A 12559-nucleotide genomic window follows, 5' to 3' on the forward strand; every position below is an offset into this window, starting at 1 on the left:
CTCTCTCTCTCTCTTGCCCCCGCCCTCCCCCAGCGGCGTCGGTAGCCTAGCGGTTAGGCTACCCGACTCGTAATTGTGAGATTATGGGTTTGGGGGTTTGAGCCTCTGCTCGGTCTGACGTTGTGTCCTTGGCACTTTACACGAAATTCCGACTTGGCTTCGTCTTTTCAGAGATGGACGTTAAACTCGGAGGTCCCACCTCTTAAATAACCTAACAGTATTGACAGGAGCGTTAAACATGTACCATTTCACCATTTTCTCCCCCCACCCCCCCAGTCAGGAAATTATATTTTTAATGATGCTTTGTGAAGACTCTTTTATTACCGACCTTATTCCTTCCAGGTATGAGTGCTCTTCCAAAGTTTAAAAGAAAAAAAAGTGATTTTCTGTTTCTCTTTTCCTGTGTATTCGGAGCACGAGGTTGAATTCTGTTGTATCTCATTACTTTTTTAGATATTTACTCCAACTATCAGTGTTCTTGTTTTCAGTAAACCATATTCATGTTTGGATCAGGATTGTCCGTACATTATTCTTTTTCCAGTGGATTTGAGCCCTTTTTGAGTCTGTAAAGACTTTGTAATGTCTCATTTTCTAGTTTGTTCTTCGTTAAATTCAGAACCTTTGGGGGTGTTTATCTTTTTCTACTTGTGTGTTGGCAAGATGTTTTAGCTCTCTATGGGTGTCCTCGTGGTTTTTTTGGCATGGTCTCAGGATGTTATCTATTAGCTCTTTCTAATTTGTGAATGAAATTTGCCTGTTTTTTGTTTTTTACTTCTCTCCGCAAATATGTCCTTTGTTTTGTCCTCTTTTTTTGTGCGTCTGATAAGGGTTGATTGTTTCCCTTTTTTGCGGGGTGGGGGGGGGTGTAATAATATCAGATTTTTTAAAGCTAATGATAATTAATGAGGAAGTTTTCATCATGTATACAATTAATCTAGGTCTAACTTTGTTTTGTTATTGCTGTTGTCAAAACAATATTCAAATTTTATGTTATTTATATAATAACAAAAAGTATATGATAATGATGATTGATGTAACTATTATTTTTTCTTTTTTTTTCTTTCCATTACCATTATTATAATAATATTTTTACCCTTAGTTTCTTTTTTGTTGTGACTGTTTCCTTACTATAAGTGTTGCATGACCTTGAGCTTATTGTTTTTCATGAAGACTTCGGGAGCCAGAGCTGGGTTTCTTTTTACTTTATCTGAGGCCCAAATTCAAGTGTTTTCCCATTCTGCCCTATGTCAATCCAAACTTCTGCCGTTCTGACCTTCCATGGTTATATTATTCCCTGTGGAAGCTAATAAGAAGAGAAGTCAGTGTGTTTTGGGGTTAACTTCCATTTTTATTTAGGATTTTAATCAAGACAACTCATCATTTAATTTTGAATTGGCAAGCACTGTCTCAAAAGTTTAAAAAAATTATTGCCAAAAAGCTGAAACTGATAAGCAGTCCTTTGCTACTGTCCGTAAAATCTGTTATTACCTTGAAATGACCCCCAGGATATAATTTTACAACACTCCGCGTCAAGAATTTAAGCAAAAAAAAAATATTTTAAAAAAATAATAATAATAAAAAGGGTTTAAGGGTGACCGTAGTTCTGTGAGACAAACACCATTTTAGATTTCCCTGGCTCCCTTAGTCCTACCGTGAAATGTTTGTCATTGCATTATTTCCTTTGTATTTTTGTTGTCTTTGCCTACTTTGGCGTCCTGTCTGTTTGTGTGTCTGTGACTGCAATTTCATTATTTTGTTTCCCTGGTCTTGTCCATGTGTTTGTTACAGTTTTCCCGTCGTAAGGCCTTTCAGTTGCCATGTCTCCTGTGTTTGTTAGTTCGTCCGTCAATACCTGTTGTTGTTGGTGACTTTGGGTGTGGGTGTGTGTTTGTGTGTGTGTGCACGCACCTCACCCACCGGTCTGTTTTCTCGTACCAGTGGCTGTGTTCAAGCTGTGTACATGTATGTATATATATATATATATATATATATATGTAAACATACATAATATGTATATATGTACATATTATATATACACTTGTATGTGTGGTCGTTGTATACATACATGAATGTGTAAGTGTGGTCATTTTTCTGTTGTTCTCTCTCTCTCTCTCTCTCTCTCTCTCTCTCTCTCTCTCTCTCTCTCTCTCTCTCTCTCTCTTTCTTCGTGCGTGTCCTGTTTCGCTGTGATAGCAGCTTGACCTGTGAAGATTTTGTTGTTTTTTCAGTTGAGGCTCTAGCCCTGTGTCATCCTTAGCCGGCCGTGGTAGCATGTTCTCTCTCCCCCCGAGACTCCGGTCCTCGCGCTAGCACAGGCCTAGAGCAACAGATCACACACTCTGAGTGAAGGGGCATTACATATTCAGTCTGCCGAGTGCACTAACCATAGCAATCGTCATGCAGCAAACTAAGGTTTAATGGGAAAAAAAACAATCTTTGAGCAGTCTGTGTTCCAACCAACCAACCAACCATCCAACCAACCTACCTACCTACCTACCTACCAACCACCAAACTACCTACCTACCAACCAACCAACCAACCAACCGTACACAATAGATCTCAGAGCTTCAGGAATCAGATCTGCCGGTGATCACAATTTGCCTTAAGGGAGATCTGTTGTGTTTTCCAGTGTAGCTCATGCATTTGTGGAAAGTGTAATATTGTTGTTCTTCGATGAAAGGAGGATGGATATTGTGTTTGATGTTATCAAGGAGACAGGATTTTCGCCAACTGACATAAACTCTGTGATGTAGCCAAAAGCGGGCAAATGTTTCAGGATGGAATACTTGAGATCAATACTATCAATTAATTAAATGTATTTTTTGCTGCAATGATACCCTCATAATCTATGCAATAGAGGCGTTCACATGCGTATGACTTAGTGAATGGGTGCGTGCGTGTGTGTGTGCGCGTGAGTGTGTGTTGTGTGTGTGTGTGAGTGTGTAGACATATATTAATGTTGGCGTCTGTAGTGAGCGCTCCTTTGTTAACCTTCGTGCTGATGGCTCCCACTGGTGTCGTTGTAGCCGGGCGTGTCTGTGTATGCTTTCATCTCTCATTTTGGTTTGTACTGTTTCATTTGAAGTGCATTTCTTTCTCATTGTTCTCTCGTGTATGTATGTATGAATAGTTTTTTGCTTGAGTCGGTTCATGTCCGGGTTTCAGTTTTGCATCATGATTTGTTTTTCCAGTGTGTTGTCAAGTGTTTCTATTTGCTAAATTTTTCTCAATCATTTTATGACATGTTGTATTCACAACATTCCTCCATTTTTAAAAGTTATTTAGTTATGGCAAGTTTCTTTGCTAGATTTGGTCACGATACAAAGTGGTTGTTTTTTTTTTTTTATAGTATTTTAATGGAACAGATTGCTGTCAACTCAATCTCAGAACTATTTAGAGAACAAAGGTAACCAAAATAAGAGATACTTTGAAATCATCCATTAAATATGTACCTGTTTCTGAATTCAGGTCTACTCAAAACAACCAGATTTGAAGAATAATTTCTATATGCTTTTCTAATCTCGATACATTCTGATACACAGGAAAAAACTGCCATTCGTTTTCCTTTTTCGCAATGGAATTGAAATTTTAATAAAAGTAATATTTATAAAAGTTTATCCGTCAGTATTTGACGATGAATTGATGTGCAGTATTCTTTCAACAATGACCCCTTCAGCCATAATCTGAATTGTTGTGTCCAAAGTGATCTGTTCTACCTTATAAAATACATCCCATCTTGTCGAGTTAAATACGGCCTTTCATACGGTTTCACCTGTGGTCCATGCTGTTATGGTTCATTAAGCCCTTAGTTTTAAGTTAAATGTTGTTTGTACTGTCCTTTTCAATGTAGCCTATGGTGTCCTGGGAAATGTTGCCACTGTTGAAATTTTAGATAAGGCCCATTTTGTCGTTGCAAATGAGGCTCGTGTGTTGATGTCACAGGTGGCCTGTGTTGTTGTGTCCCTTGTGACCCCTGTTGTCTTGTTAAATATGACCACACTGCTATACGAGATGTATCCCTGGTCTCGTGAGCATAGTTTTTGTTATATTAGAGATCCCATCTGTGTTGCCTTGTAGAATGTTTCCACTGGCGTTAATATGGAATGAAGCCCATGCTTGTTCATATCCTCTCCCCCCCCCCTTCCAACCTTTGTCGTGTCTAATCATGTGTGTATTGTCATGTCAACTGGGACCAGTGTTGTGTCAAACCCATATGTTTCTAACGCATGTACTGTCACCCCACATGTTGTCTTTGTTGCGTACAATATAGTCTTTGTTGTCCTGCCAAATGCGGCCCAATATGTCTCGTCAAATTTGACCCCCCATGTTGTCTTTTGTCCCTGATCTTGTAGTGTCAGATACGGCTTGTGTTGAGGACAGTCCGTAAGGAACAGGTATTTAATTTGTAAAGGGAAGTTGACAGGAAAAACCCAGGACCATGGGGGTGTGAGTGGAAACAATGTAACCTACAAAATGTAGCCTTTACAATAAAATTTATATTTGTGGGTGTTTCAGAAATCACGAATATCCTTGATTTTCTTGGTTGGCATTTAGCTACTTTAGCTACTTGATATCCCTTACCTTTTGTGGTTGTTTTTTTTTCCCTCTAGATCTCGTTTCTTTGTCAAAGGTAACAACACTATAGGTTTGTGTAAAAGTGAAAAGGAGGGGCGGGGTCAATACATAACAACACAGCGCATTGTGAAAGGTAGCACCAGTGTAGAATTATCTGTTTACTCTCTAGGGAGTAGACTTTGGCTCAAGACAGATTCATAATCTGTCACCTTGTACAGAGTGAGTATGGTCTCTGGGGCCATTAGAAGTTAGGGTGTGAAGCAGGGAAAGCCATATCTGGTGAATTTCAGTTTTTCTTTTTCTACTTATCTACTTTTTTTTTTTTAACTTGAATTTCTTAGAATGTTGTCATCTCAGAGGTTTAACAAGAGGGATCATGTTCTTGCTATATCGGCTAAGCCATGTTATAAACTTTTGAATCACTGCTGCATTTGTTTTTATGTCAAGATATTTGAATTGGCTTGAAAGTTTAATGGTGGGCAAGGCTGACATTACTTAAGGCTTAGTTGACACCGCTGGGATGTATCAGCATTTACATATTGTTTTTATAGTGCTCAGTTGTTCTGTAGTTGTATGGTAACAGTCACTGTCTGTTCTCTTTGAACCAGCTTGACTTTGTCTTTGTCTTTTCCCAGTATTAGAAGAATGTATTGAGTTATCCCTGTGTCTTTGAATTACAAACTCTATTTAGCACGGCGCCATTTTTTACCATTGTTTCTTTCATCCCTGCGTGTGTACGTTGTGCATGCCTGCGTGTGTGTATCTGGCAATATCCAGTTGTCTGTGTATGGATCTGCTAAGATCCAGTTGTCTTTTACCTTTTACTGTGTGCGGGGTGTGCCTGTGTGCGTGTGTCTGACTACATCCAATCGTCTTTGCCTTGTCTGACAGATCGACGCCGGACTTCAGCAACAGCTCTGGTCCATCGGACTCGTCGCTGAGAAAAACTCAGTCTCATCCACTGAACCGCGCTCACAACCTGAGCCCGTCCAAATCTGTTGCCACCAAAACAAAATCGGACACAGTCTTTGGAGCAGCGTCCAAAAGTAAAAGTGATCGCTGCAAATCGGTGCCGGGCCCGCTCAATTCAGAGTCTTCTGGCGAAGGCCAGGATGGGGGTGGGCCGGGGGACATGTCGGCGTCCTCATCTGTAGGAAAAGCCTCATGTCCCAACTCACCGCTCGAGGCCAGCAAAGATTTTGTGCGGAACACGGCCAGTGACGCGGGATGGCGGAAAGGCTCCTCCGCTGCCGCCCCTGTCTCCGTGGAGGCCGCGGCCGGCTCTAGCTCGCCCAAACCTCGGAAGACCATCTTTGACGGGTTCCGCAACACTCTGGGCCGCAAGTCAAAGTCAAGTGACGCCGGCAAAATGGCAGATGGCACCTCGCCCCAGTCACCCAGCACCTCCACCGGCGGGCTAGACCCATCAGCCATAAATCTCACAGACGGAGGCAATTCGGAAGGAAGGACGGCCACTCCAGAATCTTCAGACGAGGCCACTACTGCAGCAGCGTCTGCAACCGCAGCGGCAGCAGCAGCTACAGCAGCATCTTCTCTTCCTCCTTCCTCCACGACACGGGTAAGTGGACGCAATGTGACCTCGTGATGGAAAGAGGAGGTAACTTTGAATGCAAAAAAGTATATATCTATCCATCTATTTGTGTGTGCGTGTGTGTGTGTGCGTGTGTGTGTACATATATCAGTTGCCGCCCTCTCGCCTCACAGGAGTTCCTGGCTCGTTCGTTTGTTCATACCTTAGTTTGCTGCATTCGTTAGTGCACCATCCTCTGATGGTAGACATGGTTGGTTGGTTCGGCTGCTCGTCCGACTCCCCGTATGCCCCTGTCCTAGTTTCATACCTTGCAATCTTCACTGAGTTCATACGTTGCCCCGGAGCACTCACCCTCCCTCCTGGTCAAGTGACGGCCACGCCCCCTACCCGTGAGTGATCAGCTGTCACTTGAGTCAGAGACAAGTGGGATACACCAGGGAACACATAAGTCGTTTTTCATTCTGTTTTGTTCTCTACATTTCACCGTTGCAATCTACGACGTATAGATGAGTAGTTTTCAAACAAACATATTGGAAAACTAGTTGAGATGACAAGACTTTGATTTGTGAAAGCAGTTTTGTGTAGTGGATGGATGCAGGCATAAATTCTTGAGAGGACTTCATTTCGAGTGTTCATCTCTAGGATATTAATTGAGTAATGAAAGTGGACCGATATCCAGCGAGTGAGATTTTCAAATTAATATATTATGTTCATTCTACAATTTTATGTTTCATGAGTTCCAGAGAATATCATAGTGTCATATCTTAGTGTTATTACAATTTATTATTCTTTTAATAACATTCTCTTCTACTCTATGTTCATCCTGATTGAGACGGGGGTATTAACGAACATTTCACGATCACGAACAATGACTATGTAAACCACTCAGCTCTGTTTCTTTCGTTTGTTTGTTATGATTAATTCCCCCTTTTTGTTATGACTGTGAGAACTACTGCTTGCCTATGTACGACTTATGTCCGTTCGCATGCATTACTTTTTTGGAATATACGTGCATTTTGCTAAATTAGTTGTCTCCTCTCGGTTCAGTGTTTTCAGCGCTGAGCGGATCTCTTCCTTTTTCCTGTCAGTATTTTCATAAGTTGAATTGGAACTTGATAAAAGAGTGTGCTTGTAATGGGAGTTGTAATAACGTATTTGTCATTTCTGAAGATCAAGTGTTATTTCACATGTTAGTGGGGAGCGTATGCAGATTGATTTCCTGCTGATTTCCGGACAGAGCTGAGAGCAACCTCACAGCTCAGTTCATTTGATATTTCATGAGAAAATGCCTGGTTACATTGCATGCCAGTGGCAGGACTCGTGGCTACGATGACTCCACGGAGACTGTACCTGGCTTTGTGAAAGAACAATGTGGCCACATGAGAGAAGGATTGTAGTGTATGGCCATGTGTGAGAAGTGTGTGTGTGGCGATGTGTGAATAGTGTATGGTTATGTGTGAGAAGTGCGTGTATGGTGATGTGTGAATAGTGTATGGCTATGTGTGAGAAGTGTGTGTGTGGCGATGTGTGAATAGTGTATGGTTATGTGTGAGAAGTGTGTGTGTGGCGATGTGTGAATAGTGTATGGCTATGTGTGAGAAATGTGTGTATGGTTGTGTGAGGGTACAGTTAAAGTGGTGGGGCTAAGTTCCAAATAGTTTGGTGTTTGCGTGGCCACATGAGAGTAGAGGAACAGTTGTGTGTGGTTACATGGAAGTAGCTATGAATATGTGGCGATATGAGAGTATTGTGGCATTTCTGTGGCTACATGAGAGTAGAGGAATAGTTATGTGCGGCTGCATGAAAGTAGAAGGACAATTGTGTGACTTCTTGAAAGAGTTGTGGCATTTCTGTTGCTCCATATGGGAGTAGTGAACAGTTGTGTGGCAATTTGAGAGAGTGGTGACTGTATTACATCGAAAGAGTTCGGTGCCAATACATGTTTGAGACTTAACATTGTGGGTTATCTGTCTAATTGTATTGTGGCTGAGCATAATTTATGGAACATTAGGCACCCCAATGTCAAACACGTCTGCCTTGATGGCTTTCATAGTGCTACTGTTCAGTCTGTACCAATTATTTATTCATTTATTTATTTTATCTTTTTTGGCAGTTGTTGGGTTTTTTAATTGTTCCTATTTTCATTTGACTTTTTAAAAAATATTTTTTTGTGTTATGATCTCCATTCTTTGTCCTGTAATATCTCCACTATGCTCCTTACTGCCAGAACTTCGTCGGAGCCAAGGTGTGCAATTGCTAGTGGAAATGAACACAGCTGTGCGAGGAGTGGCGATAGGTGTTTTGATAGGCAATTTGTTATCTTTTATAGCAGTAGTAAACCTGAACATTGTATTTGAATAGAGTATTTGTCGGGTTTTCTTTCAGAGCTGGCTGAAAGATGTAGAATTACTTGAGACCCCCCCACCCCGGCCAGTATTTTCGTAGTGTGGAAGGTTGCTCTTTTAATTCCGAGACCTACCTCAGAACTACCAAGTTCTAATTTAACTGCTCAATGCCTAATTTTGAGAAATATGAGGTCCAAATTTTTTAGTTCCACAGTATGTCAAGCTTTTCCGAATGCAATTCTTTGAATATCTTGACGACTCGGAACATTTTTACTAGTTTGATAGAGCAGATCGAGCATTTGTTTTCTGGCCACTTGGTCCTAATAACTCAAAACGACTAAAAATATCAGATAAAACTTTGTAATTCGGAGGTAACGAATAGTTGAAACTACGAAGATGCTCTGTCACATCTTTTTGCCAACCTACGCACTCATTTGTCAGAACAGCAGTACCACTTAAGGACTACGCATTGAAAACTCATTGTCTGGCAATTTTCTGTCAACAATAACAACGAAAAGTCCATCCGTGATTTTGGTTAAAACCCTCCTATTTGTAATTCGGCGCCACATTTTCTTTTTTTACGTATTATTTATAGGTGAAGATCACGATATGGATGGCTCCCCTCATTGAACGTGTTTTTTTTTGTTTTTTTAAAAATTATTAATATTTATTAATTTTTTAAATTTTTAAAGTCACCCCGTCTATTCATGGGAAAAAAGCAGAACATATCCCACCTGTAGCATTTCAGTGTATTACTTTGTTATAGATTTATTATGTGTTTGTGTGTTTATGTGTATGTTTATGTATTTCTGTCTGTGTCTGGGTTCGTGTGTATGTGTTTGTAAGAGAGGTAACGAAACGATCACGATTTCTGTTGAAATAGATGCATGTGTGTACATTTCCATTCTTCCATACATACTCTGGCTTCAGTCAGTTCAGCCCACTGTTTTGATTTTTTAACGACATTAACATTTTGTTCTCCCCTTTATGTGGCCCTCAATAACCGTCCGGGTCACGGGACTGTCATGTTTGCTAAAACTACACTGTCATTGCCATCATTGTTTTGCCACTGTATCAAAAGCTTTGTGCTAATCTAAACTCTAGGGGGTCATACATATTTATTCTATTGTAAAGTTGTGCGCTGTTGGCGAGAGCTGACAAAGTATTCGTTTTGTTGCTTGGGCAGGTGGGGGGGGGGGGGGGGGAATGTATGTTTTCCAGCCTCTTTGTGAATGACGAATAATTCATTACTAGCAAGTGTCTATACTGCCAAGCCCTGTCTCCGCACAGCTGGCTCATAGCTTCACAAAACCGTTGAACGTGCTTGTCCTCTCGCAGTACACATGTATTAATTACTACGCATTACCCAAAAGCGTTCAAGTTGAAATAGGGGCCTACGATTCCCACTCTTTTTTTTTTTTGCCTTCTTTGTTCGCTTGACCTTACTTAAAAGAAGCCAGCCTGACTGGCCTGTAGAATGACCTGCTTGGTTCTGTAGAAGGTGGAGCTTCAATATTAACTATAATAATGACTATAATATTATTAATAATGGTGTAATAGTTATTAACAATGAAGTTTAGTTGAAGAATTTAGGCCTGTCGACTCACGAGATGTTTGGTTCAGCAATAAATTGAACAGAATCCGTTTCTCACCCCTCATGCTCACCCCTTGGTCAACCTGATAGGTTTGGTTTGTTGCCATAAGATTGGTTTACAACCGTAGGTTGGGGGACACTGTCGTAGACAATGACTGTGTGTCTACATTTTCGTCCTTGTTTAGTGTGTGTGTGTGTGTGTGTGTGTGTTTGTACATGTGTTCGTATTTTGTGTATATGTATATATATATATATATATATATATATATATATATATATATATGTGTGTGTGTGTGTGTGTGTTTTGTGTGCCAATGCAGGAGCATGTGCGTTTGTGTATGGGCGTGTTTGTGTATGTAAGTGTGTGTTTGCGTGCGCGTATACTCATCCTAACCTTTGATATTGAAAGGACCACTTTGCTGTTGGCTGTAGATTACTTTGCTGTTGGCTGTAGATTACTCCTGATGCTCAACGGTAATGGTCATAACTCTTACAGAACGGATAACTTGTCACTCTCTACTGGACAAGACATGCTGATTTTCCGGATAAATCCGATAATCCGGATATCTTGAATTATCCGGATATTTCATGATATAAAATCGTCTTGATACAAGTGGTATTAGACAGCATCATTAGTGTCGAAAGCCATTCACTTAAGTCCGTTTGAGTAAATGTACTTTTTACACTAAAGACAAAAATGAGTTTTTGTAGTTATTCCTATCAGGGCTCATGAAAAGCCAGAAATTTTCTGTCTTGACCATAGCATTGAACTACATTTTGGTTATGTTAAAAGTTGCCTCTTTGGTCAAGCTTTGGGAGGGTGTAAAAATAAAAATAAAAGATTCATCAAATTGGACTTGAATGGATTTCTTGCCACAGGGACGATATAATCCGTAAGTTCTGAGTCCCTGCACGTGCGCGTTTCCATGGGGGACCGAAAAGTTTAGGACTTTTTTCCCGTAGCCAGTTGGCACCCCTGCTGTACGGGACGAAAGAGTTCCGTTTTCTGTTCTACCTAGCAGGACGCTGTCTCAGCCTACCGTAGCTGCCTCATGCAAATGCCTAGGTCAGTCGGTCAAAGCAGATACGGTTTATAAAGATGTTGTCGTGACGGTTTACAGAGATATTGTCGTGAATGATTGCATCGACTTTCGCTTTATGATATTTATGTGTATGAGTTGGACTAGGAGAAGACAGGCCTACAGTCTGTCGTGGTTTGATTGGGTGAATTCGTTTTGAATGGTGTCCATATTTTGGAAGCAAATCTTTTGGATTTGTGTGAATGTGTGTGTGTGCGTGTGTGCATGTGTGCGTGTGTGTGTGTGTGTGTGTGTGTGCGACAGACAGAGACAGACAGAGATCGACTTGAAAGTAAAAGTGAAATCTTGTAACTAACTTCTGTGTCTTGTAAGCAAGTAGATCTGAACAAGTCAGATGCAAAGAGAGAGGAGGTGAGGGGGGAAAAAGAATCTTGACATAGAATAAAGCTGTTTGAGAGACCCATGGTACCTCTCGTAATGTGGGGCGCACAGCTGAGGTCTTCAATATCATAATTACTATAAAGTCTATTACTATATCCCCTGTTCCTTTGCCACTCTTAAAACTTTTCTCTTTCTGACACTATTTTCCATTTCTTTTTCTTTTTCTACCCTACTCCTTCCCTCCCTCTCTCTCTCTCTCTCTCTCTCTCTCTCTCTCTCTCTCTCTCTCTCTCTCCCTCTCCCTCTCCCTCTCCCTCTCCCTCTCTCTATCTCTCTCTCTCTCTTGTTATCTCTCCCCCCCCCTCCTTCTCTCTCTCAGCCTGTGTCTGTCTCTGCGTTGTATGTTGTCCAACTGACGTTGATTTGAATTACAATGCATTATCGTGATTTGGACTTGAGTGCACAAGTCCATGTACTAATTCAAGCTGTGCTTCAGCGCTTTGTTACATCAAACTATAGTTATGTTGTTTTTCTAGTTTCAACAATTACTTGTTTCTCCTGTATGAACTGATCTTGTAAACATATTTTGTTAAATCTTGGTTGTTCTGTTTTGTTTTTTCAGTTGTCTGAAATAATCTTTGTGTAAGTGTACAGAAAGAAAATCTCCTCCCTTTATGAATTCTACCTAATCATGTACTGTCGTGTACATATTTATACTCTTTCCTGTTGTTTTTGAAGGAGATGCATGGGAAATGCGAAGAACAAAGATTTTTTTTTTTTAGTGAGGAGAATGTAGCAAATTGAGCATTTGTACAGAAGGAGAAACAATGGCTGGCTTTTTGTTCCATATTGTTTCTTCAGTGTCTGAAAGTGAGCTTTGAACCTGTTTTTGTCATATTTATTCTTTGACGGGACTATTCAGTTGTTTGTTTTGTTGGGAATTTTGTTTTTGTTTTTCCACTTGTTTCTCCAATTCAAATGTGCTAATGTTCTATCTCAAATCTGAATAAAGTCTGTCTGATACTTTGAAATCTAATAATTTCTCCTTTGTTACTTTATCATATCTTATGTT

At 40.5% G+C, this 12559-nt stretch overlaps 1 protein-coding gene across 1 annotated transcript in view; it reads left to right on the forward strand.

Annotated features, from left to right (window-relative positions):
• Positions 1-12559, forward strand: part of LOC101859429 (triple functional domain protein) — a 45224-nt gene that overhangs the window by 7723 nt on the left and 24942 nt on the right. Inside the window, exon 10 of the mRNA XM_013086336.2 lies at positions 5467-6154. Within this exon, the coding sequence (XP_012941790.2) occupies positions 5467-6154 (688 nt within the window). The remainder of the gene's footprint in view (positions 1-5466; positions 6155-12559) is intronic.

The sequence above is a fragment of the Aplysia californica genome, unplaced genomic scaffold (assembly GCF_000002075.1).
Source record: "Aplysia californica isolate F4 #8 unplaced genomic scaffold, AplCal3.0 scaffold00456, whole genome shotgun sequence".
Lineage (NCBI taxonomy): Eukaryota > Metazoa > Mollusca > Gastropoda > Aplysiida > Aplysiidae > Aplysia > Aplysia californica.